This window comes from Lutjanus erythropterus, chromosome 15 (assembly GCF_056507025.1).
Source record: "Lutjanus erythropterus isolate fLutEry1 chromosome 15, fLutEry1.hap2, whole genome shotgun sequence".
In the NCBI taxonomy this organism is placed as follows: domain Eukaryota; kingdom Metazoa; phylum Chordata; class Actinopteri; order Lutjaniformes; family Lutjanidae; genus Lutjanus; species Lutjanus erythropterus.
In genome coordinates this window covers 24022007-24049834 of record NC_139331.1, presented here as the reverse complement: position 1 = coordinate 24049834, position 27828 = coordinate 24022007, and the positions used below count along the sequence as shown (strand labels likewise).

General features: G+C 39.9%; 1 protein-coding gene across 7 annotated transcripts; it reads left to right on the top strand.

Moving 5' to 3' along the window:
• The first annotated feature begins 406 nt into the window (after positions 1–406).
• pum2 (pumilio RNA-binding family member 2) lies at positions 407–27534 on the top strand. Of its 7 annotated transcripts, none has more exons than XM_084738254.1 (23): positions 407–566; positions 3983–4346; positions 9739–9807; positions 10391–10496; positions 10721–10812; positions 10931–11103; positions 12854–13148; positions 13241–13334; positions 13486–13593; positions 13685–13830; positions 15780–15900; positions 16733–16873; positions 17017–17319; positions 17421–17648; positions 18620–18887; positions 19032–19161; positions 19272–19406; positions 19560–19697; positions 21396–21521; positions 21807–21878; positions 22830–22951; positions 24067–24259; positions 25013–27534. In XM_084738254.1, the coding sequence occupies exons 2-23, from the start codon at positions 3996–3998 to the stop codon at positions 25142–25144; spliced, it is 3543 nt and encodes a 1180-aa protein (XP_084594380.1). In that variant the 5' UTR covers positions 407–566; positions 3983–3995; the 3' UTR covers positions 25145–27534. The 7 variants fall into 7 exon arrangements, with proteins under 7 accessions (XP_084594380.1, XP_084594375.1, XP_084594376.1 ...); XM_084738249.1 differs by having other exon boundaries at positions 10625–10812; positions 17020–17319; XM_084738250.1 differs by having other exon boundaries at positions 10625–10812; positions 19272–19400.
• Positions 27535–27828: the final 294 nt, after the last annotated feature.

Sequence of the window (27828 nt, the reverse complement as noted above, 5' to 3'; positions counted from 1 at the left end):
TAATCTTGGAGTCAGGATTTATGTCATTATTTAAACTTTTTACCTCATAATTTTGACATTTTAATTCATATCTCTGATTGTTTAACTAATTTTCACCTTTTTTTATAATTATCCTCATACTTGTGACTTTGGTTCTCATACTTTTTATCTTGCAATTATAACTTACCTTGGGGATTTTTTTTTTCTTTTACTGGCAGACATGAGCTTCCATACATGTTATCCAGTAACAATATGAGAGTGTTTTAAGAATATGGTTAAGCATGCTACAGCTCTTATTTATAAGATGGCTAAGCACTAATCATACCAAATACACCTTGAAGCAGATGTATGTTTCCTTCACATAGTGTACAAAAGGTACGTTGAGAAGGCAGATTTTTCATTGAAACTGTCATACGCATGTCTACGTAGTTCACGCTATTTACAGGGAGGGGGCACTAGCGTAGGCAAACTCTTAGCTCTGACTATCAAGCCTTGCTAAATCACCGCTCTCTCCAAGGAAACAAAACAATATAGAATTGGGTTGACGGCGTGCAACAAGCATAGACCCTCTTAAGACACGACAACGCGTGAGTATCTCCTCTTTTTTTGGTCACATCGAAAGCAAAAGCCATGTAAAGCGTCTGATTTGAACGCAACTGCCGTGGTGTGAGTATTTCCCCTTTTGTTTAGCGGTTAAGGCCCCTCTGTTTGGAACTTGAAGGGGGGCCATGTTGTTTAGCCACTGAGTGGTTTGGTTGATGTTTTAGCTCACACAACACCAACTTGGCAATTAGCGTTTGCTAGCTCTTACGTTAGCTATTTCGGCGTAATTATTTGGCTTGTTACATATAGCCAACATGGTGTTTCGACCCCAGAAAATGGCTTGTTTTCAATATTACACGGAAGCCCGCTAGCTTACTGTAAAACAATGGTATAGTCAAGAATTTAACTTTGATGTCTAGCGTCGCTAACCAATAACAAACAGCAGGCCTGCTGCGGTTAGCGTTAGCTGGTTAGCTAAGGATGTTGCTAATGCTAACTCCAGTGTAGTAATATTAGCAAACACGAAACATGTTCGATATCACCCCGTGCCACTTATTAATTTGGCTTAAAAACAATGACAAATAACAAGGAAATGGACTGCTAGTCACTAACAATTGAAAACCATTATTTGCCTAAATGCTCAGTGAAAGCCGCTAAGTTAGCTTGTTTATTAGCAGCGGACTGGCTGGCTAGGTTAGCTAGCTAGCTAACTGAAAGGTTTGGAGTGTGTCGAGAAGGGAACCCTAGACTTGTTAAACTCTCGCGAGACTGCTTCACATCGTTTATTTATTGCACACGTTATTCAAACTAATTATGGTCAGTAATGCGACAATGTTGTGGTTATGATCTGCATAGGGTTAGAGACAAAAACACTTTGTAAATGTCGGAGAAAGACAATTGTTTTGTTTAAACCGATCACTCTCGCGAGATCTTTTGCGGATCAGGGTTTCCCATGTAGACGCGACCATTGGTTTGCACGTCGGTTTGCCACAATGATCAGTAATGCTGGATATATCATTGTAGCTAGTTTCATATTTTTAAAGGCCAGCCACATCCCTCGTCGTGGTTAAATAATCAGTCACATTACATAATATATTAAAGTGTATTTTTAATCATTAGTAACGTTACGGTAGTGTTTGCGTTAGCTGTATCACCAGCTAGCTAACACAAGACTACCGACAACGTTACCTAGCATTCGTGATATTACAAGCCATCAACATTCTTGTCAGTCACTTGTTTTATTCTCTCCTTGCCCATTCGTAACTGAACAAACCAATGAATTAGGCATCCCATTTGACTTTGATGCCCCGTTGTTGAGCAAGCTATGATGCAACATTAAATAAGCTAACGTTTCAATCTTCAACCGTAGAACAGCCATTGCATGAAATTAGCAACTCGGGAAGTAGTCATGTCCCTGCGAAGAAAATGTAGTTAACCAGGTGTAGTATTGTGTGCATCATTTTGCTTAAGCATGCTTCAAAATTTGCTTTCTCTCAGTACTCATATCGTTACTTGCAGCTTAGATCACCGAATAGCGGGAGAGAGTGTAACCTAAATGTCACGTTTTAATTGGTGTTACATTGACTTTATACAAAGTAACTTAAACTGATATATTAGAGATATTATTGGAGTCAGCTGTAGAACAGCTCTGAAGGGCCATGTACTTTAACAAGATGTTAACATCATAAGTAGGGACACAATAAATATTGGGGCTTTTGTTGGCCTATCAAAGCTACATAGGTGTGTATTAATATGGGTGTATATTAGCTTGTAAATATCAGCTAAATTGATAGCTGTTTATGCCTGCATTTATTTTGAATTCTTTAGCTCTATAAAAGCCAAAGTATATTTCTGATGTGTTTTCTGCTTTACCCTTAAAAATAAACAAACATTTGAAGAGTTAGAACTGTTCTTTGGTTTTGTGTTGTAATAGTCATGTCAGTTAGAATTGGTTTGGTGAGAATAATCAAATATTGATTATCTGTTTTTGCCCACAACATCTTAGCTATCCTTAAAGTGATAGTTCACCCAAAAATGAAATTTCACTCAATATCTACTCACCCCTGTGCGGATGTGAGGATGGGTGAAGATCTCCACTTGACAAAACACTCATGGAGCTTCAGTGGAAAACAGCATTGCAGCCAAATCCAGTACAATTGAAGTGAACAGTGACCAGTTTTAAAATGTAAAAAAAGAACACAAAAAGCACAAAATGTCTCCATACTGTTCGTGTGGTGAAATCCAAGTGTCTGTAAGCCGTAACATTAAAATTTGACCCAAAAAGATGCCATTAACTCCATGTTTTTAGCCTAAATGTCAACTGTATCAACGGATCCACGTGCACACGCCTGAAGCGGGTAGACGGGCTCGCCCAAGCGGCACAACACGAGATATACGAGATTTCGCAATACCTTCACACCTGTGTCTACATGCTACCTGGAAGCGACTCAAGCAACAGAGAGATCTGCTCAGAAATAGTGACTTGTTATGTGCATAGTTGACTTCGCAAATTTTCAACAAAGAAGAAAATGTCTGAGGACTTCGACATAGAAGAGGGACATTATTTCTTTGCTGCAGCCGCACTGCTTGGCCGAGAACTTGTGTAACCGCTTCAGGCGTGTGCACGCGGATCCAGTCTGAGAGGCTACAGTTGACATTTAGGCTTAAAACATGGTGTAAATGGCTTTTTTTTGGGGTCAAATTTTAATGTTGCAAGTTTACGGACACTTGGATTACACCACGCAAGCAGTATGGAGACGTTTTATGTTTTGTTTTTTTTTTGTGTCTGTGTGTGTGTGTGTGTTTACATTTTAAAACTGGTCACTGCTCACTTCAATTGTACTGGATTTGGCTGCAACACTGTTTTCCGCTGAAGCTCCAGGAGTGTTTTGTGAAGTGGAGATCTTCACCTATCCTCACATCTGCGCAGGGGTGAGTAGATATTGAGTGAAATTTCATTTTTGGGTGAACTATCGCTTTAACCTCAGGTGTGCATAATCTACAGGTTATATGGACTCTTGAAATTACACAAATATGAAAGAATCAGATGCACCTCTAATATTACACACATCAGTACCTTTAAACTTGATACAGGTAAACTGTCATATAGGGCTGAATCTAATGATTACTTTAATTGTCCATTATGCTGTAGATGTTTTTTTCAATAATAGATTACTTGTTTGGTTCATAAAATGGTGAAAAATGTTGACTGTTTCCCAAAGCCCAAAACAATGTCCTTAAATGTCTTGTTTTGTCCACAACCAAAGATAATCTTTTTAGTGTTGTAGAGGTGTAAATAAACCAGAAAATACTTGCATACACACAATACTCACACTGATTAATGGATTATCAAAATAGTTGGCTGTTAATTTAGTAGTTGACAACTAATCAAGTAATTTTTGCATCTTTAATTGAATGATGATTGTAATTTATTGATTCACTCCTAATGTTTTTTACTAAGGCTTTCCCGTGGAATGAGCGTTCCATGCAGCATCCTAGGTATGAATGACGTGGCCTGGCAGGAGACAAGAGGTGGGATGCTGCATGCAAATGGTGCTCCTGAGACTGGAGGTGTCAGAGTTCACGGTGGCGGGCCCCTAGCCACAGTTGGGGGAGCTGGACAGGCACCCGGGGTTCCACATTTACAGGGCATGGACAGGGTGGTTAACGCTACCCCAGGTACCCCACAGCCTCCACTGAGTGGACGCTCTCAGGATGACGCCACAGTTGGATACTTCTTTCAGAGGCAGCCTGGAGAGCAGCTTGGAGGTTGCACACCCAGCAAGCATCGCTGGCCAACTGGAGATGCCAATCATGTTGATCAGGTAAAGTGTCTTCATTTAAGGACCAGTCATTGCAATGTTATTAAATTCAAAGCTGTATATACACCTAGGATAGACTAGAGCCTTATTAGAACACAAGCAAATTCTTGTGCCAGTTTGCTCCAAAATTACAGTAACACAAGTGTAACAACAATAGAAAACCTGATTTACTATTGGTGCTTCCTTTTCCAGCATTTTTAGAGCTCACCCTCTTTTTCACAAGTGCCCACCTGACATATGATTTATACATGCCAAGCCCACAAAGCACCAAAGTGAAGAAATTCTAAATAAGTTTGAATTTAAGAAACTGCACTGGATAACTTGTCAGTTGACTTGTAACTGCTCTGTTTGGATACAAAATGTGATGTGTTGCCCAAACAATAAGACCTTGTTAGTCACCACTGACACTAGATCACGTATTTCACATGCTCAGTTAATCTGATGATTTACACCAGGTGCAAACCATTCCTCAATTACTATTTCCTTCAGGCATGTTTTATTGAAGTTTGAGCAAATGAATAGAGCTGCTGTGGGGTGCAGCAATACAAGGACTTTACAGTGTCCACAAATAAAATGACAAATGAATCTCTCATAGAAAAATTGGAGTGGTTACGATTTCCTGATTCAAAACCAAGTACTAATTTGAGGTGGAAATATAGGTTGGAGAGCAGTTTTCTGCACCAGCATTTTTAAAATCGTCTTTTTTTGATAAGAGGGTACATTGTGTACAGAAAATTTGGAAAGCACGTTGAGGCAATAAAATAGAAACGTTAATCACAAGCTCCCCAATGCACAGTGGTTTTTCCGCTGTGACTGTTTTGTTGCTGGGAGAAGACAACAGAGAAAAGGCCGCAACCAATTGCTAAAATGATTCAAGTCTAAAAAATAAATGATCTCCATTCATTTGTTATAGATCATCACATGAAATCAAAGGTCCAGTGTGTAAAATTTACAGGAATTTAGTGGCACAATATAATTTATCATATGGCTTTTGACAGCCTTAGAATGAACTGTTAATATCTACAGAGGGTGTGGGTCCTCTTCCACAGAGGTTGTCTTGTTTCACTACCATGTTTCCACTGTAGCCCAGAATTGGGGATGTTCCTGGCAACTAATTCTCTGTTGATTAAACACAATTTTTTAATTTAGACTAGTCCACTAAAAAGTAAGAAAACACACAAAACTGAGCAGAATTTATTAACTGATAATGTTAAACATTGTCTGATGTATGTACGCATGTATTAAAAGACATTTGAAGCACTTAATCAGATTGTTCAATAACCAAATCATATTTATAAATATGTAATACTTTGTTATGAACATTGCAAATAATCCTACAGAACACGACAAGTCACTTAAATGCATTAACTTTTCCGACCGAGCAGGATAGCAGCATCTGCGGGTAAACAACATTGTTTACCTGGAGCTAACATAAGCCACACAGTGTATAGTCACGCACATCCCTACCCAGGATGAACAAACCAGACACTGGCTCTAGATGCAGCCTTTTGCTGCCGTACAGGCTTGGAAGGGGAGGATGAGACAATGTTTTTGTAATCTATAAGCTCCCTGCTCACTAGTAATTAATTTGAACTTGGCCTCCCACATGAGTTAAGCTGCAGCATCCAGTCAATAACACGAGAGAAGAAGTGTGTCCGTCCAGTTAGACTTTCTGTGTAGGATGCTCTTGTCTTTCTCAAGCCTTCTCACTCCTCCATGCAAAATTAAAAGAATTGCTTTACAATTGCAAACCCATTTGAGCTCTGGGTCCATTCTCATATTTGCTTATCCCAGTATATTTTGGGATGAGGAGTGTTGTACATTGTGGACAGATAACGGTCTGTCACAGGGCTAACGCATATAGATCCATGTGAACTTTTTATAAAAGCACAGCCTCCACATTTACAGAGTATAAAAAGTGTGAGACCAGTGCTTTGGCCACTGTGTTAATGGCACAGCAGGAGTGTGAGTTTTGCTGTGATACTTGTAATATCCTGTTTTACAGTATTAAGCTGCTTTGCACTGTCTTTGCAGTCTTTAGATTTATGTATCCGATACCTAAACTGGCCTTCCTGGATTAGATTTGATCTTGCTGGCACTTGAAGCAACACACCCACCTCACCTAACCTGCATGACTTTGGCCTATGGGAGGACAAAAGGAAAGTATTTGGTAGAACATAATACAGCTTTCATTAAAGCTACTACATGGAGTTTTCAAGTGATGATGAAACCATCTCAATTTAATACTATGCCTTATATAGTTGTTCTTAATGCCTGCCAACGGTTTGGATTCTCCTTGAAATCCGATGAAATGAGCCTTAGTTTACATTTTCCCAGCCAAAGTTACAGACAGGAACAAGGAAGAAATTTTTATATTGATTTTTATTTTCAACAGTATATTTTGTGGTTATTACAGTGAAAAACTACCGCTTTTGTCCACAGCAGCCTCCAAAGTCAACAAAATGTGAAACTTCCTTGTAGTAGCTTTAAGTAGAAAACATGATACAAAGGCTGGGTGGTTAGAAATGCTGAAGAAGGTAAAAGAAGGCAACATTGGTACTGAAATTATCTTTATTTTTTTTTTATCTTGGTAAGGATCCATTTTAGTGGCCTTGTGTCTTCTACGTAGTCCACTAAAATGATTGATAATAGGACAGCTCAGCTAATAAGTTCTGTTTCAAAAGAGTCTTTCTGTGTTTTGTTTTTTCATCTCTTTTTTGCAAATCCTCAGTTGGGATTTGTGCAAACTGCATTTATAATATCCTGGTTTTAGGCAAATATTGTAATTATTGAATTTGAGAGACACAAGGCCTCGTAATCTCAGTCTCAGTCTAGTAACTGCGCAACAGTCCCTCTTTAGTTTGTATGTTGGGTCTCCATTACCCATGCATGTCTGAGACCTTTTGTTCAGCAGGCCCTCATGTTTACAGTAGATTAGGCATGGGGTTATCACTCAGCCTGATGAAAAGGAAAAATGCTATCTCCAGGTCTCCTTTTTTCATGTTGTTTGTTACAGCAGATACTATCCAGGCTAATGTTGCTTTACTGCTTTTGTGTTCTTTTTTTCCATTTGAGATGACAAAGCCTCAACCGTCAGGACAGAGTGAAGTTTTGTATTTCGTAAGGCACACCTACTTTTCACTTATACACACAATTGGGATGGGGAAGAGTGAAGAGAAATTGGGTGTAGCACTAAGGTGTGTTTTTTTGTTTAGTGTTATTGTGCTTAAATGATTCTAATCTTTTGTGTGTTGGCAATTTTTTGAAAGGCCCAGTGCATGTGATTTATGGGGTTTATTGGCAGAATAAGTCTGAAATGCAATAAAATATTCACAAATAGTAAAATTTTCATTAGTGTATAATGGGGATGGGGCAAATACTCGATTCTTATGTACATCACAATGCGGACGTGGAAGATTCTGAATCAATTTGCAAATCTCAAATGGATTTTCTAATTGTCAATTAACATGATATTGATGGAGCAAAAAAGGCAGAACTCTGCTGCGAGGGTGATGCAGCACCTGGTCTGTTTACAGCGTGCAAACACTAGAGTTATCAGCGGTTAACAGAGAGGGATGTACTTCATCTTCTCAAAAGGCAGCCTTTGCAATCACGTTCTAATTTAGTGTCTAAATAATTGCGTTTGAAAGATGAAGGTGAATTGTTTTGTGAAATCTTTTTTCCATCGCTCAGAGACCAACGTTAAGTCATTATCGGAGCAGCGATCAGCTGTAACAAATGAGAGTGGCTGAGCAACACACACTGTGGCATTAAAGAACTTCAACCAGTGCTGTGGTGAAGAAAATAACTTTCTGCTCAGTCTGTTTACCTCAGAAACTCTGTGCCTGCTCTGAATGTTGGACAACATTGTGTTTCCCTGGAGCTAACAGTGCAGCAGAGAGGGCACTCTCCACTGCTGGAGACATGATGTTAATAACAACACACACATCGGAGCACCCCGCTTTCCTCTCACTTGTTATTCTTATGCAGGCAGGCGACTGTACGATGGTGTCAAATGGATAAATTCATTAATGTAGTTAACTTTTTAAAATATAAAGGCTGGCAACCATTTAATCTTTAATTCGTTTTCATATTGTATTTCAGGGAAACTGGAGTAACAGACTGAAAATGGTACTCCCTTTTCATTCAGTCAAAAAGATTCAGAAGCAAATCAAAAAAAGATTCCCACCCTGAAATGTACATGAGCAGCTGCAGATGTATGAAATCCACCTGGCACTCCATGGCTTAAAAGCTTGAAATTTTGATGCATCAAGATGCACTGGGAATCATTCTTATAGAGTCATGGCCCTCCGAATTGAATCATGAGGTACCAAGAGATTCCGACCCCTAGTGTATAATCACCTGAAAAGAAGAAGATGGAAAAAGGTTGAATCATGCACTTCTAGAGACTGTATATGAAGAGTTATAATCACAAAACGATGTACATGTCATGCCAGTCAAATCTGGGGTTTAATATCATCAGCATTGTTTCTATACTGCTCATAAAATAAAATACATTTTGAGGTTAACTGTTAAATGTAGCTGTTCTTGCTTTGCAACCTAATGCTGAGTAAATCATAAGATGATTGATTTTAGGCCAAAATAAATTATGCACATAGTACAAATGTCAGATTTGGCCCTTTGAGTTGACTGTGACTGGTCAGTTAGTGTTGAAGCCAGAGTAGCAGGTTGCATTGGCTATGTGATGTCAGCAGCCATTGAGTCATTTCCACAGATCAGTGGAAATATGTGTATTAAAGTATGAACACACAATGTTTCATGTTACACGTGGAGTAAAATTGTTTTAAGATATTACCGCAGTGCTAAGTTCCACTAGCATGTTAATAGGGATCCCTGTTATGTGTAAGTATTGAGCTAATGGACTAAAAAAAAAATTTGTTTCAGGAATCATAATCTTATAGCTTAAGAGAATCTTTTTTCCCCTCCCAGCCCTAGTCGTTACCTCAGAATGAGTCAGTTATATCTATAGAGGATGTGATGGTGTAATGGTGATTGGAGAACTAACGGATAGCAATTTAGGCATACAAATTACATATTCCAAAGCAGAAACTGTTGTTGATCCTTTTCAACAAAATGTTGGTGGCAATTGTTTGTGAGTGGTGGTATTGTGTTGATTATTCAGAAACTACATGTTGAATACCTCTGTACTGAGCAAAAGTCTTTTGTTTGGAGGGCTCTTGAAATAATGTGTAGGCCAGATTTTATAGTCGGCTTTTTATTTAAAACAACAGTTTCATGGAAACTGAACAAAACTCAATGAGAATGTAGCCTAATCTGTTCTGCTCTGCAATTAGTGGAACTGGTTCTGCTGTCTAGTTTCTGAGTGCTTTTTAGCTTTCTTTTTACAGTCCAGCTTCTCTTCCCTTTGTTTCAGGTCCGTGCTGTGGATGAAATGAACTACGACTTCCAAGCTCTTGCTTTGGAGTCGAGGGGCATGGGAGAGGTAAGGGGTTTTTGGTCCTAACATCCGTCCCTTTCTCCATTATAGTATAATAATAAATCAAAATGAAAATTTTTATGAAACACTCCCTCTGTCTGGGCTTGAAAGGTAGGCCTAAGACATCTGAAGTTTGCTCCATGACATAAATCAGATAGAGCTCAGAGAGCGCAATTATTGTGATGAATAGAAGAGCAGAAGATGGACACAAAGATTCTCAGGCTCGTGCTTTTATTGGACTTTATACTCGTATAACTCTGCTCTGCAGTAGTGCAATTATTAATTTCCCCCTGGGGGGTCAATAAAGCAATAATGTGTTTTCCATGAAGGAGCAAACTACCTTAAAGTTTATGGGGATAAATGTTGTTCAAGTGTTCATACTCAGCTTTGCATTTTTTCATTTCACTGAAAATCTAACAATGGCTACAGTAAAATCTAATATTTAAATTTAAGAATTGTAAACACAGCACCATACATTAACCTTTAAATGAGATGTGGGTGTTGCAAGTTGCATACTTAAGATATTGCATCTCACTTACACATGCTATGATGTTACAGATGCTTAAAAATATGTAAAATTTATTCGTAGCTTCTGCCAGCAAAAAAGCTCTGGGATTCTGATGAGTTGGCCAAGGATGGAAGAAAAGGGATGCTTCTTGGCGAGGAGTGGAGGGACAATGCATGGGGATCATCTCGTGAGTGGCACTCATATTTTGGTGTATTGTGTTTACATGTAGCTTTTCTCTATTTGAGAAAGGGTTCTTACCCAGCTATAGTTTATATACACAAGTATTTAGATATTTGCTCACGGCTTTTCATTCAGATCATTCAGTGTCTCAGCCAATCATGGTGCAGCGGCGACCAGGCCAGAGTTTCCATGGGAATGGTGATGCCAATTCTGTGCTTTCACCTCGCTCAGAAGGTGGAGGCCTTGGGGTGAGCATGGTGGAGTACGTCCTGAGCTCCTCTCCTGGTGACAAGATGGATGGTCGCTACAGGAACGGTGGCTATGTAAGTCAAGCTTCTGTCTCACTTCTTACTGGAAAAAAAGAAGGGGGCTTCTCTTGTTTATTTACCACTTATTCTCAAGGGTGACATCTAGTCTCAACTTATCTTTTTATGAATACAGGGTGGAGGAGATGTTGACCAAGATGGAAGAGAGAAGAATGATGTCCAAGAGAAAGTGTCCCCCTTTGAAGAGGACAAGAGCCCAGAGATGAAGGTGGGAGAGGAGAATGACCCATCTAAAGCTAATGGAAGAGGTCTACTAAACGGCATGGACAGAGACTGCAAAGATTTCAAGTAAGTTTTCTTTTTACAGTAACATAAAATGAAAAGCTAGCCATTATTAAAACTATGGTGTTTTGAGACTATGAGCTGCAACGTTTTAACCCCTCTACTGCAGCCCTTGTTTTAAATAATTTTGGCTCTATTCCAATTTGGACCCCCCACACCCCACTCCACCCCACCTCCACTCACTCTCACTTTGTTTGCATGTTTGCGTGGAGGATCTGCTACATTGTCATTCGAGTGTGTTATAAAGCCCTCCAACAGCAAGTCTGCATCATTATAGGCTTACAAAACCCACTCCTCTCAGGTGCAACAGCTCTTTTGTGTCCAGGATGCAGGAAACATCACAACCATTGGTTTTGTCCAAGGTGCAATTATTTCCAAACATTTGATAGACATTCATGCTCACATGACAGAATCACACAAGGAAAACACTTTCAATTAACTGATGTGACCATAGAAGCATGAGAGTTTTTGCGTATTTAACCATTTTTCCTTTGACAAGCTCACTATGCCATGAATGTGATGAGTGTATCATGTCATTGCCGCTTACATCTTTGGCAGTACTGTGAATAAGATTATCATTTCAATATTTATTTAATTACAATATCCATCATGACAAATGTTCCTGTTCTTGTCAGAGAGAGGTGACAATGTCCCAAACTTGCCAGTGTATTTGTACTTTCCCTCCACAGTGATCCCGCCCCTTTTTGCTCTTTGTTGCAATAACAATTGAGCAAGCTTGGTACTGTACAGAGCCTTGGTCAGTGTTCTTCTTTCCTGTACTTAGATATGCTACACACCAGGCTCGTCTTTGTTGAAATGCAGAACTTTATAATAATGTAATGGGCTGCGAGGGTGTGGGAAGGTTCCAGTCAGACAACAGGGTCATCAGTTGGGTTTCATCTTTTCTCTGCATATTATACAGATTATATATCTGTGACTTTTTGCTGATGGCCAGTATTGACTAAGAGCATTTAAGGACTGTCAAATAAGATTGGCATGCTCTCTGTGCTACTGAACAAACAACTGTGGCAGTAACCACTTTAACTGAATGTTCATAGTAATACAAAGCAAGTTAGCTGGGCTGCAGTTAGCTTATCACTTGTCGAGGTTAATTTCGGCATAATTACTAAAAAACAAGTCTTTGCTGACTTTACAGTAGTACAATAAATGCACATAACATCGACGAGATGAAATACAGCGAGATAATACAGTTGTTGTGCTACATGAACCTGACAGCAGATAGTGACTTCTGCACCACAACTTCAATAGAAACATAGTGGCAACTGTAGATTCTGCTACACATTTGACAGGGGAGAACAAAATGATGTGTTGGCAATCTGAAGCGCTCTGCTAGATGCCACTAAATCTTACACACTGGTCCTTTGAGTCAAGTAATGCTAGCAATGTGCTAGCTAATGTTTGACATAGATTAGATAGCTAGTGTTTTCTTACAGAGCAAAGTGCACGCTAACTGGCTAGCTAACAATTGATGAAAATTAGCTAGCTAGTCAGAACTGTTACTGGAGTACAGAGCAAAAGGATGTGACACATAGGAATAGTCAGTTGAAGTTCTTCTAATGTTTTGGTACATCTGAGGATTGCGATTTTATGTAGTGAAGCCTAAACGTAATGAAAACGTCAATAAGTGAGCAAATATAAATATAAAGTGTTACTGTGTTTATACTGCTTCCTGTCTCAGACAGAGTTTATACTAATATGGTGTGTGTGCTGATGCTGCAACTTCTTTGCTCTCCAGCCCAACCCCTGGAAGCCGTCAAGCTTCCCCCACTGAAGCCGTAGAGCGAATGGGTCCCAGTCAGACTGGTTTGGAGATGATGGGACAGCACCACCCTCATGCCCTCCAACAACACAACCCCGCCCAAAACAAGGCCCCAGCTGAGGACTTCCAGAACCAGGAGGCCCAGAACATGGGAGGTATGGAGCAGCAAGCCGGTGTGGAGTCCCTCCAGTTTGACTACGCAGGGAACCAGATTCAGGTGGACTCATCAGGGACTCCAGTAGGATTGTTTGACTACAACTCTCAACAGCAGGTCGGTTGAAAAACAAAACCTATGTATGAAAAAGATCTAACTGTAAGTTTGCTAAACATGTTGTGATCCTTTTTATGTTTGTTTTTTTCCAGTTGTTCCAGAGATCTAATCCCCTGACTGTTCAGCAGCTCACTGCAGCTCAGCAACAACAATACGCCCTGGCTGCAGCCCAGCAGCAGCATCTCGGTAAGTCAGTCTGTTTGCCTTCCACGGTGTTTCATGTAACACAGTTTAACTACTTTTTGCCTCAAGTAGTCTAGAGATCTGTTGCAAAGTCATTTGAATACAATTTGATATGGAAATAATGAATTGCATTACTGTTCCTCATATTACCCAGCTGGCCTTGCTCCTGCTTTTGTGCCAAATCCTTACATCATTAATGCTGCCCCCCCTGGAACCGATCCCTACACTGCCGCTGGCCTGGCAGCAGCAGCCACACTTGCAGGTGAGTATACAGCACATTTTAGAAAAGGAAAAAAGAACTCCCATGAGCAGTCGTGCAAGATGTGCATTTAACCTTAAAATGTTCTCCTCAGGCCCCACAGTGGTTCCACCACAGTACTATGGTGTTCCTTGGGGAGTGTACCCGGCCAATCTTTTCCAGCAACAGGCTGCATCAACTGCCAATCACTCGGCTAATCAGCAAGCATCCAATCAGGGACCAGGTCCAGGCCAACCACAGGTAGGAACTGTTGTCCTTGATCTGAGAAGCAGGGCTCACAATTAAAAGCCTGCTGAGAGAGACAAACAAATTGCACCAACTATATCACAAAGACAAAGCAGAGCTAGTGCAGGCAGACTGCTTACATCATTTCACAGTGAATAAAACTGCTACGTAGAGACAAAACTACAATTTTCATGGCTATCAAGCTGCCCAAATTTAAGTATATTAACAAAAATGAACAACAAATATTTTACAGTAAAATCAAGCAAAACCTCTGTCTTGAATTTTAATAGATTTCTAGGTATATGTATAATTTTGTTTAGTTTACGAATGGTGAAAATGCTGTTTACTATGTGTCTACAACAAAGGGTGAAAATTGATTACTGGATTTTTAACTGTAGTTCGCTTAAAAGCACACACGATGAGAGGTACATTTCCATACACACATACCATCCGGTATCAGACGGTTTAGGGGGCTTTCGCATAACAAAACCAGCTGAGCTTATGTTGCAGTATAACCAACAAGTTTCACTAAAAGAAAAGTGATGTCCTACAGACTGGGACAGTTAATTAAATAAGCAGAGTAGTAGGTTGGATAACCGATGCTCATAGCCACAGCCCTGCAACAACAGCCAGACCTGCAACATAAAAATAGTTAATGCTCACTTCAAACTTAAGATGTGAGTTTGATTGATCTTTACGCTCCAGTTTTGAAGTGAAGCTTGCTTTGTACTGGCCCTAATTAAGAAAGCAGTCCAAAGTAAAATGGTTTACTTAGCCCACACGCAAGAGTTTTCCAGTTGTTGTGGGGGCATTTCCATAAATAATACAGTTAATCCACCGAGTCTTCAAGTCCTCTGATGGTGGGAGTAGACAAAAGACTTTGTTTTGGTTCATGCAGCTAACAGAAAAATTGGCATGCTTTGATTGTAATGTTAACTTTCACATTTTCTTGTTACATGATACAATAGGGTTGTCTTAAAGAGATGAACCCGTTTGAAGGCCCTCTCAGGCTCATGACATTGTGAACTGGAAGTTTTCTGTTCACAACATACTATTCATGACTTCATGTCGTAATTCCACAAGTTTCACTTGAATGTAGCAGTCAGTTCTATGAGTTACATGCATAGCCTTCTACCTGCATGTTATCAAAGCTACAGTAATGCTAAAACATTTATTATGATATTGACAGTATAGTGAATTCCATATTGTGGGCAAACATGACACTGGTCACAGTCACTGGTATACCCCCAGCCCTAATATAATGACCAGAATGCTGTGCAGATTGTTTAGACTGAAAAAGACATGAACTCGGATCTTAAGTACACAAATTTCCCCTGAACATTAGTTTATTTACATTTTATGTAAAAGTGTAGTTTTAAGAAGAGACAAAACACTTGCAATCAGATTGACAGTTGTTAAACCCAAGGTGGAGCCACATCATAAAACTGGCCAGACCAGGTTAGTCTCAAGAGGGCATGTTAACCTTGGTCAGACTTAAACCTGCTTTATGAATGAACTTTTAATAATCTATTTGAAAGGCACATTCTCAAATGCAAACTGTGATTGATTTGAATCTTTAAAGAAGCCCCTGAAAACCTCTTTCCTCTTTCAGAATTCTGTGATCAACAGTTGAAATTGTTCAATTTAGAATGGTTTTGTTTTTTCATGAGAATAATTTCTGTATTTGTCTGTCAGTCCTGGGTGTGGTTCAAAGTTGGTGTGGTTTAGTTGGAAAAAGATGAAGTCACATACTTCTGTGCACCAGAGTTTGGCAACATTTGAATAAGTATGTGATGAGTTGGGGAGTTGTTTTTGTTGCTAGGTAACTGTCAGTCAAATCCAGCACATTTACCAATCTTAAAATATTTAGGAATAAATGATAAACAGTCAAATGTATTACAATATAGCAATACCTTGGATTTCAGGAGGTTTCAATGGAAGTCATTCTTAACCTTCTTTGCCAGGTGATGCGTACGGGAACCAACCAGCGACCTCTTACACCTGGACAAGGCCAACAGAGTCAGCAGGAATCTCTAGCCGCAGCAGCTGCTGCAAACCCTGCATTGGCATACACAGGAATGCCTGGTTAGTAGACCACTTCATTCATCCCTCTTACAGCCAAACAAATTTATCTTTACTGCTTGATGTTTTCATTTAAACTGTTTTTTTTTTAAAAGAAGAAATCTGTAATTTATTTACCATAATAAATTATAAAATGATTATATGCCATACGAAATGAAGGTAACGTGCTAAGTTGAAATACTCTGACAAGAAAGCTACAGCTTTTTAAAATTCCTCTTTCAGCCCATAACTAGTGTAATTGTTTGCCTGTTTCACGGTAATTAGAGTTCAATTTAATGCTGAATGTTCGCCAACTGAGTAAGTCTGATCGTCACTGATAGTCTTGTAGAAGGAGTAGATATTTATAACTGTTAAATTGAGCAATATTTTAATGGGGTCTGGCCTGCAATAAGTAAGGTCGTCACTGAAATCAGACTCCAGAGTGTGTATTTTCAGAGCTTTTGTTGTTGGGATAATGGGCTTAGCTTTACATTGATAGACAACTGGCAGTTATAAACAGCTGATCAGCTAACAGGATAGGAGTTGTTCTTATATTGTTTTCGGACTACAGTGTTGTGCTTGTCTTGTGCTTCTGCAGATTCCTGCCCCCTCAAACTCAGAGAGGGATCAGGGTGGCAGGAAACAATTTGCTTCAACCATAGCTCATATATTAAATAGGAATTCAACCTATTTAATATTCCATCTATAACTCCAACTTGCCATTTGGACTGCAGTACTCTTTTTTTTGGACACACAATTGTTACATATTGATTCAGTTACTGTTCTGACACAAAAAATTCACGTTATGCACTTATCTATAATTGCTGACATCTTTTTATGTTCCTAACCTTCTCAGGTTATCAGGTGTTGGCCCCTGCAGCCTATTATGACCAGACCGGGGCACTGGTGATGGGCCCTGGTGCCCGAACTGGACTAGGTGGGCCAGTTCGTCTAGTCCAGACCCCTCTCCTCATCAATCCTGCCGCAGCACAGGCTGGTAAGTACCACTCCATCTCATAAGATATCATTTTCAGTATGTGCATCCACTCCTCCCTGTTGTTACTTAATGAATTCCAATTATGTCCATTCTGACCTCGGCTCTCCTTTCACCCCTCACATTCCCCTCTCTGCCTCCACCAGCAGCTGCGGTGTCAGCATCTGGCTCCGGTAACAACATGTCTGGTCCTCCAGCCAACGGCCTGTACCGCTCCATGCCTCAACCTCAACCCCAGCCACAGCAGCAGCAGGCTCCCCCACCCAGCAGTGGTCTGCCCTCCAGCTCATTCTACGGCTCTGGATCGGTCCCCAACACATCTCAGAGCAGCTCCCTTTTCTCACACACCTCTGCTGCACCTCCACCAAGCTCCTCCCTCGGCTTCAGCAGCACAGGCGGCTCTCTTGGTGTCGGCCTGGGCTCAGCTCTTGGAGGCTTCGGCTCTTCTGGTCAGTGACTCTGCTACAAGTTACAAGGAAATTAGAGAAATGTTTTATTTTTAAGAGTTAATTTTTTATGCTGGTTCTCCCCATTTTTTTTCCTCTTGTAGTATCCAGCTCCACCAGTAGCAGTGTATCTCGCAGGGATTCTCTGTTGGCAAGTTCTGATCTATACAAGCGTGGCGGCAGCAGTTTAACTCCAATTGGCCAGCCCTTTTACAACAGCCTGGGTTACTCCTCTTCACCCAGTCCCATTGGCCTAACACCAGGTCACTCTCCACTTACTCCTCCACCTTCTCTGCCCTCCTCTCATGGATCCTCTTCTAGCCTTCACCTAGGTAAGCCTAATATTCATGGAATAGTGAATGGTTTATGGTCGGTCCATATGGCCCGACCAACCTCAGATTTAAAGGCTTCATGCTCAAGCAAAGTTTACGTCACATTGACACTTCTGTCCATATCTACATGCTGCCTCTCCCGTGCTCTGTTGGGAGTCACAAAAAACAGCCCATGGTTTTCCAGCTATTCATACAGTGCAAGTGGAGCATTGACACTGCCGTAGCCACAGGGAATATGATTTTTTTTGAGGGGCATTAGGCTGAACTGAACGGACACGACCACTGTGAAATTCCTGTCACGTGTCTAAAACACACAACTCTGCGTGAAACATTTTAGGTGATCATGAGTGAGGTCTTTTAGCTGCAGTTTTCTGTTCTGTTTTCTGGATGAAGTGTGCTGACCAGTCGCAGCCATGTGTGTTGGCAACGTGCCGTTGTCGGTGATGTCATGATGTACATTGGACTGACCAATGTTGCAACTTCATCACTCAGCTATTTACTTACTTACTTACTCAGCCACTCAGCAACCCATAGGGCTGGCCCCTGCAGTCCAGCCAAAAATAGTTGCAAAAGACGGGTCAAGTTCCCCATTGAAACCAGGGCATTGCATAACTGTCAATATATGTATCAAAACAATGCCCTTCATAAGAGCTTTTTTTAATCTTTTTAATTTTATCCCTTAATGAGTTTTCTCTATGCTCTGTACCTGGCATCTTTATTGCTGTGGTCAGCCTCTTTGTAATGTAAAGCCATGGGTTATTGGGGGTTGCCATATTTTACAGTATGTTTTATGTGCAGCCAGTCTTGGCTTCAGTTTGAGTACATTTTAACTGATTTTATTTTACCTTAATATGAGAACTTATTTCTGAAATTTGCCTTGCATCCCATGGCCTCCAATTTTTCACATGTATAACAATTCTGGTCAACTGCAGCCACAACTACAACAGTGTCTGGTCATACTGTAATCCTAGGTGGCCTGACAAATGGCAGCGGGCGTTACATTTCTGCAGCGCCAGGAGCTGAGGCCAAGTACCGGAGTGCCGGCGGGACATCTAGTCTCTTCAATTCCAGCAGCCAGCTGTTCCCTCCTTCTCGGCCCCGCTACAGTCGCTCTGATGTCATGCCGTCCGGACGCAGCCGCCTGCTGGAAGACTTCAGGAACAACCGCTTCCCAAACCTCCAACTCCGCGACCTGCCGGGACACATGGTGGAGTTCTCTCAAGACCAGCATGGCTCCAGGTGATGATGTGCTTTCTGGCTTTTAAATCCTGCTTTATTCTGGCATTTTAAATGTAAACTTTACACGGGATGAATTGCATTGGTCTTAGAATCTAATTTCTTTATAATCCATCTCTACTCTTTGCTCCAATCTTGTCTGTCTAGATTTATCCAGCAGAAACTCGAGAGGGCCACTCCTGCTGAGAGGCAGATGGTGTTTGGAGAGATTCTGCAAGCAGCATACCAACTGATGACTGATGTATTTGGGAATTATGTCATCCAGAAGTTCTTTGAGGTTGGAACTGTTTTAAGTTTATCTAGGTGTCATTTCAGCTTCATTAGAGCAGAGAGACTATTTTCTAGAGCATCTGTATTATAATAGAGTTTGTGTTCTGTGTTGGTCAGTTTGGAAGTGCAGACCAGAAGCTGGCTTTGGCAACGCGTATCCGTGGACACGTCCTCCCCTTGGCTTTGCAGATGTATGGTTGCAGGGTCATTCAGAAAGCCCTTGAGTCCATTTCCTCAGACCAGCAGGTAATTGTAAGTGAGATTTCACTTCTTTTAACGTTTTGGCCAAACTTGTTTGACTGATTTTAAAGAGAAAAAAAAAGATCTCAACCAAACATATCACAATCTTCAATTTCAACACAGTGACGTCTGTTGCAATTTTGTTTCTCAATTTCATCACTTCAGAGCGACATTGTCCGCGAGCTCGATGGCCATGTGTTGAAGTGTGTGAAGGACCAGAATGGCAATCATGTGGTGCAGAAGTGTATTGAGTGTGTCCAGCCGCAGGCCCTACAGTTCATTATTGATGCCTTCCAGGGACAGGTGGGTTCATTATTATTATTATTATTATTATTATCATTATTATTATGAATGGTTCAGTTGCCTGTACACACCCATAATAATAATAATAATAATAATAATAAAATATTGGAAATGTCAAATGTTAACAAGACCTGTTCATGAATCTGAATGTCTACCAGCCAACAGCATTGTTTGATGTAAATACAAGATTGTGATATAAAGAAGAAACAGATTCACATCAGTGAAACATGACGTGACTCTAAATAGAGAATCGGTCACAATTAACTATGTATTTATGCATCTATCACATAAACATTCAAGAGTAACTAAACCCCCCAAGGCTTTTTTTTCAGCTGAAATCCCATATGTTTGGGTCTTTAGCAGTATTTTTGATTGACTAAGGTCCAGACCTTGACATTTTAGTGCAAAAAATGTAAAGTCTACATACTGTGTCAGAAATAATCATAGGGACTGCCCTTTACTGGTTGAAACCCAGCTATTGCAGAAGAACTTTTTTGTTGATGTCACTGATCACGTTAGTACGTCAATTTGCCCAATGTGCTTTGACATTTTGCAATTAACTGCTGCATCTGGTCAAGACAGTGAATTCAGCTAACAAACCTTACCTGTCACTGTCAAAAGTGTGGGAGTATTTTAGACAGACACGCAACAGACTGGCTCACGTTAAGCCCTGCAAACTGGAAAATATCTTATCGCAGCAGTGCAACTGCTCTGCACGAGCACTTGGAAGTGAAAGCCCTGGAGTCCTCTGTCAGCAGCAGCAACTTGGCAGCATCCTGTTTACTTTTTGTCAGATCCTAAGCATGATATATTTGGGTTATTGACAGGCAGAATGTGTTTCTGTTCATAGTTGTCACTTGTAATTGATTTTGTAAATGTTTCTTCATCGCTCCATGTTAAAAGTCATTTCTGCACTGCTGCTGTTATCGTTACACCATGTGTCATCTAACATTTTTTGTTCAGCTTTTAGTTTAAGCCATTGTGTCACACATACATGGTCATTAAAGCAATATAAAATGACATTACATACTGTTGTTAGTATGTAAATCATTTATTGTCCTCACCCCATGCTGATGAGAAAATACATTTGCCAGTGATTTTTCATTGCATATTACTTAAGTGATGAAATAAATCCATGTCATAACCATTATAAGTTTTTAGTCAAGTACTTGAGCAAAAATACTGATTCTCTAGTTAAAGGAAAGGGTTGATGCAGTGACTAAGTTATTATATGTCACAGCAATCCTTTTGAATTTGAGGTCCAGTATATTTTTCTTATCAAGCATCTCACAAATAGGATCCATGAAATAGGGTGGAAACGAGACCAATTTTCAAATATGTGACCATTATAATTATTCTAATGTTCTGTGTGTGTCTATTTTTTTAGCATTATGATTTAATAAAATATTTAAATATTAATGAGACATGTTTTTTGATTGTGGCTAAATTGTTATATTAACCACGTAATAAAAAAAATAATGTTAACAGTAATTAATAAATTAATAATTACATGAGTCAACTAATCAAAAAAATTATAATTTATTATATCAGCGGAAGAATAAAAACTGAGTAATTAGGCATCTTAATGTTAGCTTTTAAACCAGTTTAGTGCAGCTTTAATTTAGTTTGGGCTATAATTGTTTTGAAACTACCTGATATGATCTATTGAGCTGCTCTTATTTTCACTTCTTTTCGCAGGTGTTTGTGCTTTCCACACACCCCTATGGCTGCAGAGTCATCCAAAGGATTTTGGAGCACTGCACCCAGGAACAGACTCTGCCCATCCTGGAAGAGCTGCATCAGCACTCTGAACAACTGGGCCAGGTGAGCACATCTGTCTTCACTTCTAAGCCCACATTGTTTGCAGATGTCATTTTTCTGTTTGCTAGATGTGACTGTTGTTGAAACGTGTTCTTGTGTTGGTGTATTTGCATGTCTCCTTCATGTTTGAGCATTTCATATTTTCAGCCTGTCATTGTTCCTGTGTTAGTTGTGGTCTGCTAAGTGTAATGTGTTAAAGATGAATGTATTTGTACTGTTAGCTGTCATTACATCTGACATATGTGATTATTTAAACATCCACCCTGCCCCCTCACTTATTTCATCTAGAAATATCAAGGCGTATCATTGGAGATGACACCCAAAACATATTATACAGTGTCCCGTGATGCACTGTTCAAGGTCAGAGCAATTTGCCTCTCTCTCGCGGATGTCCCCGTGCTCCCTTCCTCTTTCCCTTTTTTTTATCTTTTCTTTTGTAAAGAATCTAATTTAACATTTAGATAGTTCCTCCAACTCCCAACTTTTACAGGCCTTCTCCTAACCCACTGAGCTGCCTCTTTCTCACCTTTTCCCTCCTCTCTTGCTTTATGCCACAGAGGATTCACTTGGCACATGCTTCCCTGCTGTCTGATGATCCCTCTCTTAAGCCTTCAGCATCTCCTGATCAATCTGTTTTTCTGTTTTCATCTTCCTGATTTCACTTTAATTGTTTGGTAGAAGCTTTCCGAGAGTTTGAAACTCTTTGAATGATTAAAGTGTTCATAAGCAGTACTTAAATCACTTGTAACTTTGAATACTTGGCTGTAAGTAAGGTCCATGTGCAAAATAATGTCGTGCTTGTTAAAACAGATTGACAGGAAATGGATTTGAAGGCAAATATTTCCAAATTAAAGGTGGAGATCACATTCCCTACCCAACAAATTACTACTTTAACAAAGATCAAGTCAGAGTGGTTTTATTTGTTGCTTGGTCAGGTGAGTTCTTGTCTCCATCTTGTCGCACTAAAAATACACCCATAACTGTCTATCACCCATTTCTGAAGGGGCAAAGATGCTATTGGTTGTGTTGTCTGGTCAGCAACGCTCCAAACCAGCAGCATCTGTTTTGTCTGACCTTCCGCAGTGATGACGTAAAGGGTATTTCTAAGACTACAAATGGGGGTGTCACTCATTCGTCTACCTATCATTGTAGAGATGCATGATTATCTCACACCAATTAAGACCAATGGTGAACAGTAGTGCATGATGAGTATCAATCAGAGCAAAGGGTGTCGCACGGATCCTTTTGTGATTTTAATCAATACTAAAATGGCTGTTTACCCTGATCTCACACCTCCACTGCCTCCTGCAGGATCAGTATGGTAACTACGTCATTCAGCATGTTTTGGAGCACGGCAGACCAGAAGATAAGAGCAAGATAGTCGCAGAAGTTCGTGGGAAGGTTCTGGTCCTCAGCCAACACAAATTTGCAAGGTGAGCTATGAATTCATCTAGTGGCAGAGACTGAGGTCCACTTGACAGTGACAAAGTATTCAGCTTTTCTCTAATGTTCCATAAAGCAGTACACTTTTTTATTTAATTAGGTTGACCATGAGCACAGTGCTGACTTTATGACTATACTTTTGTTAATTGTTCTTAAGCCATTTTTTATGTGTGAGTCAATTTAAATTAAACTTGATGGTCTTTACCAGTTACAATTATTCTTTTTTTTTTGTCTGTTCAAAAACAGGAGAGAAAGGAGTGGCAGCTTCTTCTGTAACTGATTATTAAATAGGCATATAATGTTGTTGCATATTGTTCAATTGAATTTAATCAAACTCGTATCATGGCAAACTTTGGTAAAACGACACTATCATATCAGATGGTATCAAAGAATCAATATAATCTTTGTATTGGGGTGAAACGTGATGTACACACCTAATGACCACCGTGGCAACTAGTATCTGTGATACATCTGTATAAAATTATCTCAAATAATATCAAAATAATTTTCTTTTCACAGTGAATGAAACTTTTACTTAATTTTAAGTCTTTTACAAATTCTTTGGCATCTAAGTGAATGTGAGGATTTCATACAGCACTGTCGAAAGGTTTTATAACATATTTTAGCAGATCATTCATTAAACAGACAATAACCATTTTTCAAGGCATTGTATCAAAGTTTGAAATTCCAGTATCGTGACAACACTAAGGCCTAATGGTCTTTCAGGCTGCCAACTGTCATGCTTGTATTGATAAAAAGCACATGCAAGCACACAACTGAGAAAAAGCAGTGGCTCCTTCCCCAGAGCATCCTAGAGGAGAGAAAATAGCCAATCATGCAGCTCAGTTCCACCCTCACAGACATCAGAAAAGTTGCCAGTAAGACTGTTAATATTAATGGGAAGTTTTCAAAACACTACCCACTGTTGCAACTTGAAAACATCAAGTAGTACCCTTATAATATGTCATGGATACGTTGTGGACATAGAAGAAAACTGATTCAAACAGAAGTAAATGGCATCCACTGTGACTGGTTAGTGGTATAACTCTTTGAGCTTACTTATGAAGTAGCATGTGTGTAATAAAAGCTGTTCTGTTTCCCTCAGTAATGTCGTTGAGAAGTGTGTGATCCACTCCTCGCGTGCAGAGAGAGCTCTGCTGATAGATGAAGTGTGCTGCCAGAAAGACGGGCCCCACAGTGCCCTGTACACCATGATGAAGGACCAGTACGCCAACTACGTTGTCCAAAGAATGATCGACATGGCGGAACCTGCTCAGCGCAAAATCATCATGCACAAGGTGGGTAGACAACTTAATTCATGCTATCACGCAGATTATGACTTTTTGTAAGATATTTGAAACTTTTTGTCCTAGTGAATTCATATTATTTGGACCAAAGTTCTAAACAACTTAACACATGTCCTCCATAAATACACTGTAGCACTGTCTACGTTTACATGGAGACAAATTTACCACCATAATTCCAAATGTGACGGTATTCTGAATTTAATACAGGTCATGTCAACAGCAGACTCTGTCTGAATATTCCCAATACAGCCTTTTTCAGAATGTAGAGCTTTCCGATTAAGACATGGGATATGCCGATGTTATTCAGGTTTTAGGAGCGTTCTTTGCACATGTACACAAGACATTTAGTGTGTCTCCGTTTAAATTGTTGATTAAGGAAAATGTTCATAATTTGTAGCCCTAGTTTGCAAGGCTGAGGTAGAGATGCATGCTCAAAAAAATTTTTCTTACACCCGTATTCATGTTGGAGTTATATTTGGAGGTTTGACTGGCGAAGTTGCAGCCTCAACCAGAAGCAGAGGTGTATGTGTTGTAGCCTCTGCAGGAGATAGGCACCTCTGTGTATTTGTGCCCTGACAAAACTGGTAAATAACATTAGAACAAGTGATCCTTTGGTATTTTTACTTCAAAAATTACATCAATCAGTTGTAATAATTGTAAAAAACTGATGCAAATCAATTGATTGACTTATCATTTCATGTGGACTTTGAATTTGCTGACCTTTGCCGTCTCTCCCTTTTTCAGATCCGGCCTCACATTGCCACTTTACGCAAGTACACCTACGGGAAGCACATTCTGGCCAAGTTAGAAAAGTACTACATGAAGAGCGGATCTGAACTGGGTCCCATCGGCGGCCCCACTAACGGCCTCATGTAGGCTCGTCAACACCCTGGGTCCCCTGAAGAAGTGGAGGAGTAGGAGCCCCAAAACCCCCCCTGTTCTGTGAGAGACGCTCCTTAGCCATAGGGGTTAGCCTTTGACACCCTCTGTCGACCCATTTTTGGGGAATTACCAAAAATAAAAGACAAGTCAACTTTCACCTAAGAACGCTGTGACAACTGAGCCCTGCCACTCTGCCACCCCTGGTGCCGGTCCCCCAGCGTGGCCCCCAGGGGACGCACAGTCAGCAGGCCGATCTTTGCCTGGGTAAAGCACAAAACCCATTGTTAATGATGTAATTGATGTATTTGACTGGTTTTCATATTATCTTGTACATTTAGTTTTTTACCTTGTAAATTCTCTGTAGAAAAAAACTTATACACATTTGCTGAAATTTACAATTCCTACAATTTAACACCAGCAAGTGATTTTTATAAGGCTAAACTGAGTGATCCTTTTAAAGAAAACAATTCCATTTGTTTTTGTAACCAGACTTATGTCAGCTGTTCTAATTCAGTCTAGGCAATTGAATATTATATTTGTATATTATCCCACGCACAGTAAAAGTGTTTTCCCATGCCAAAGCAGCTGGTGGATTAGTTTTCAAATAGCACTAATACATAGTAATGGATGGACATAAACCCCTCCGTCCACAGGTGAGTACTATGTGTCACGTGCCACAGTCATCTAGAGGTCTTCAGGACCGGTTTTTGCGAACTTGGCTTTGGGGATTCGGTGCTTCAGTCTAGGGTAGTGTGTTTTTTCCAGTGGTGGCTTTTTCTCGCCTCCTTTTCCAGGGTTGTGTGTGTTTACCGCAGCAGCTCATCGTCTGCCTGGCGTTTCGGTACTAAAATATTAACAGACTGACCAACCGGAGCTGCTGCATCCACTGAGCCCCGTTTTGAGCCGTCTTTTCCCTCATCCAGGTGATCACTCGGGGGGGGTTATGCAAGATAAAAAGCTACCATTAACTTATAGATGCAGAGCATGAGGTTTGGCTGTACAGCGGGCGTGTAACCTGGTATAATCTTAACATGAAATGACCGTAGTTTGGGGGGCTTTTTGTGGGGGATAGTGGGGTGGGAGCGGGCTATGTGTTGGCATGCTGTGACAGGTTTTAATCCTTGGAATGATTTTTTTCTTTATCATGTTTTGTGTAACATCTTATCTGTCTTGTAGTTTGAGATGAACACTGCCCTAGAAAACGGTATCTTTATGTACTGAATAATCATCTCTTGCGTAGAAGTAGTTTAGCGATGTATAGCATCTTTATGTATGAGTAAAAATTGTTGCTTTTGGGTTAGGGGGGCTTGCAGCAAATGATGGGACCCCCACCGCCTGAAGGTCAGAGTCCAAAAAAAAAAAAATAACAAAATGTCGTGAAGTGGAGCTTATCCCAGCTTTTGTACATCTGAGGTGAAATGAACTAGAACTAGTGGGATGAGTTGAAGAAAGGGATGCTGAAAGAACCTTTTTTTAATGGTTCTGTGTTTTTGTTTTTTAATCTTTTCATTTTGGTTGGGTATGCAAGTGCATTTGGTGGAGGCCGGTGGGGCCATCGAAAGCTATACAATTCACCTGTAATGCTCGTAGTGATGGCTTCTTTGCTTCATATGAAATAATTGTAGAATACATGTAGTATATGTGCAGTTAATAAGTGTAAGATTATTAGTTTAATTGAGAAAAAAAAATGTCTAGTCGTGGTGTTTGACAGGCCTTGCTCTAAATTTGTAGTGATGCTTTTATTTCGTCTGTACAGTTGTACATTTGTAAACGTTTATGCTGTAAATGGGATGTCTTTTACACTTTTTGGGGAGAAAAAGGCAAAAATGTGCATTTTGATGTGTGTATATTCATCACTCCTTTCCCCTTGAATATAATGTATACAGTTTTATTTGATCAAGTGTTATTTTAAAGAAGAAAAAAGAAACTTTATGGCTTCACAATCTGGCATGGTTTTTGTTTTTAATCCGCTATGGGAAAGGCCAGCCTCTATTTGTACCGGAGCTGTAACATCCACTGTTGATAGTCTTTCTGATGTGTGACAGTTTAAAAAGACGAAGAAAAAAAAAAAAAACACTCTGTACTAAAACCGAGGCTGCATTTAGTCCTCTCTGCTACCATGGAAACTTCACAGGATATGACAAGAATTATTTTTGTACAGAAGAGTGCTGTATTTTGGAACAGCTACTACCTTGTAAGCAAAAGCAATGTAAAATATTGTCAATTATATAAATATGAACATATGAGTTTTGTCACACTGTCAAAGTCATGTACATTTTCAGGTGGCCTTATGTACATTTCCAGATGTTAGATGAAGAAAACAAACTCATTTTTGGAAGCAGAATTGTGACTATGTATGATTAAACTGTTCTTCTAACATTTGACCAGCATTGTTGTGCTTTTTCTCATGTTTGGTCTTTTTGAAGATTTTTTAGCTAATCAGGTTAGGATTTAAATAATGCTTCTGAAAATCTAGTATGAGGAAAGTCACTCTTCATGTTTGTATCACAATAGTTAAGTGATGTAACTTTACAACATAAGTGTTTTTAGGGGTGTAACTAAAGATTATTTTCATTATCGACTGATTGGTTGATTATTTTTCTCAGTTAATCAAATGTTGGTTTGTTCCACAAAATGTGCGAAAAGGGTAAAATGTTGCTCAAAGGTCAAGCTGAGGT

Coding starts and splice junctions, on each gene's coding strand:
- pum2 (XM_084738247.1), top strand. CDS start 3,996: ATGAGCGTTCCATGCAGCATCCTAGGTATGAATGACGTGGCCTGGCAG. Junction 13,149..13,240: donor ACTACAACTCTCAACAGCAG/GTCGGTTGAAAA, acceptor GTTTTTTTCCAG/TTGTTCCAGAGATCTAATCC. Junction 13,335..13,485: donor AGCCCAGCAGCAGCATCTCG/GTAAGTCAGTCT, acceptor CATATTACCCAG/CTGGCCTTGCTCCTGCTTTT.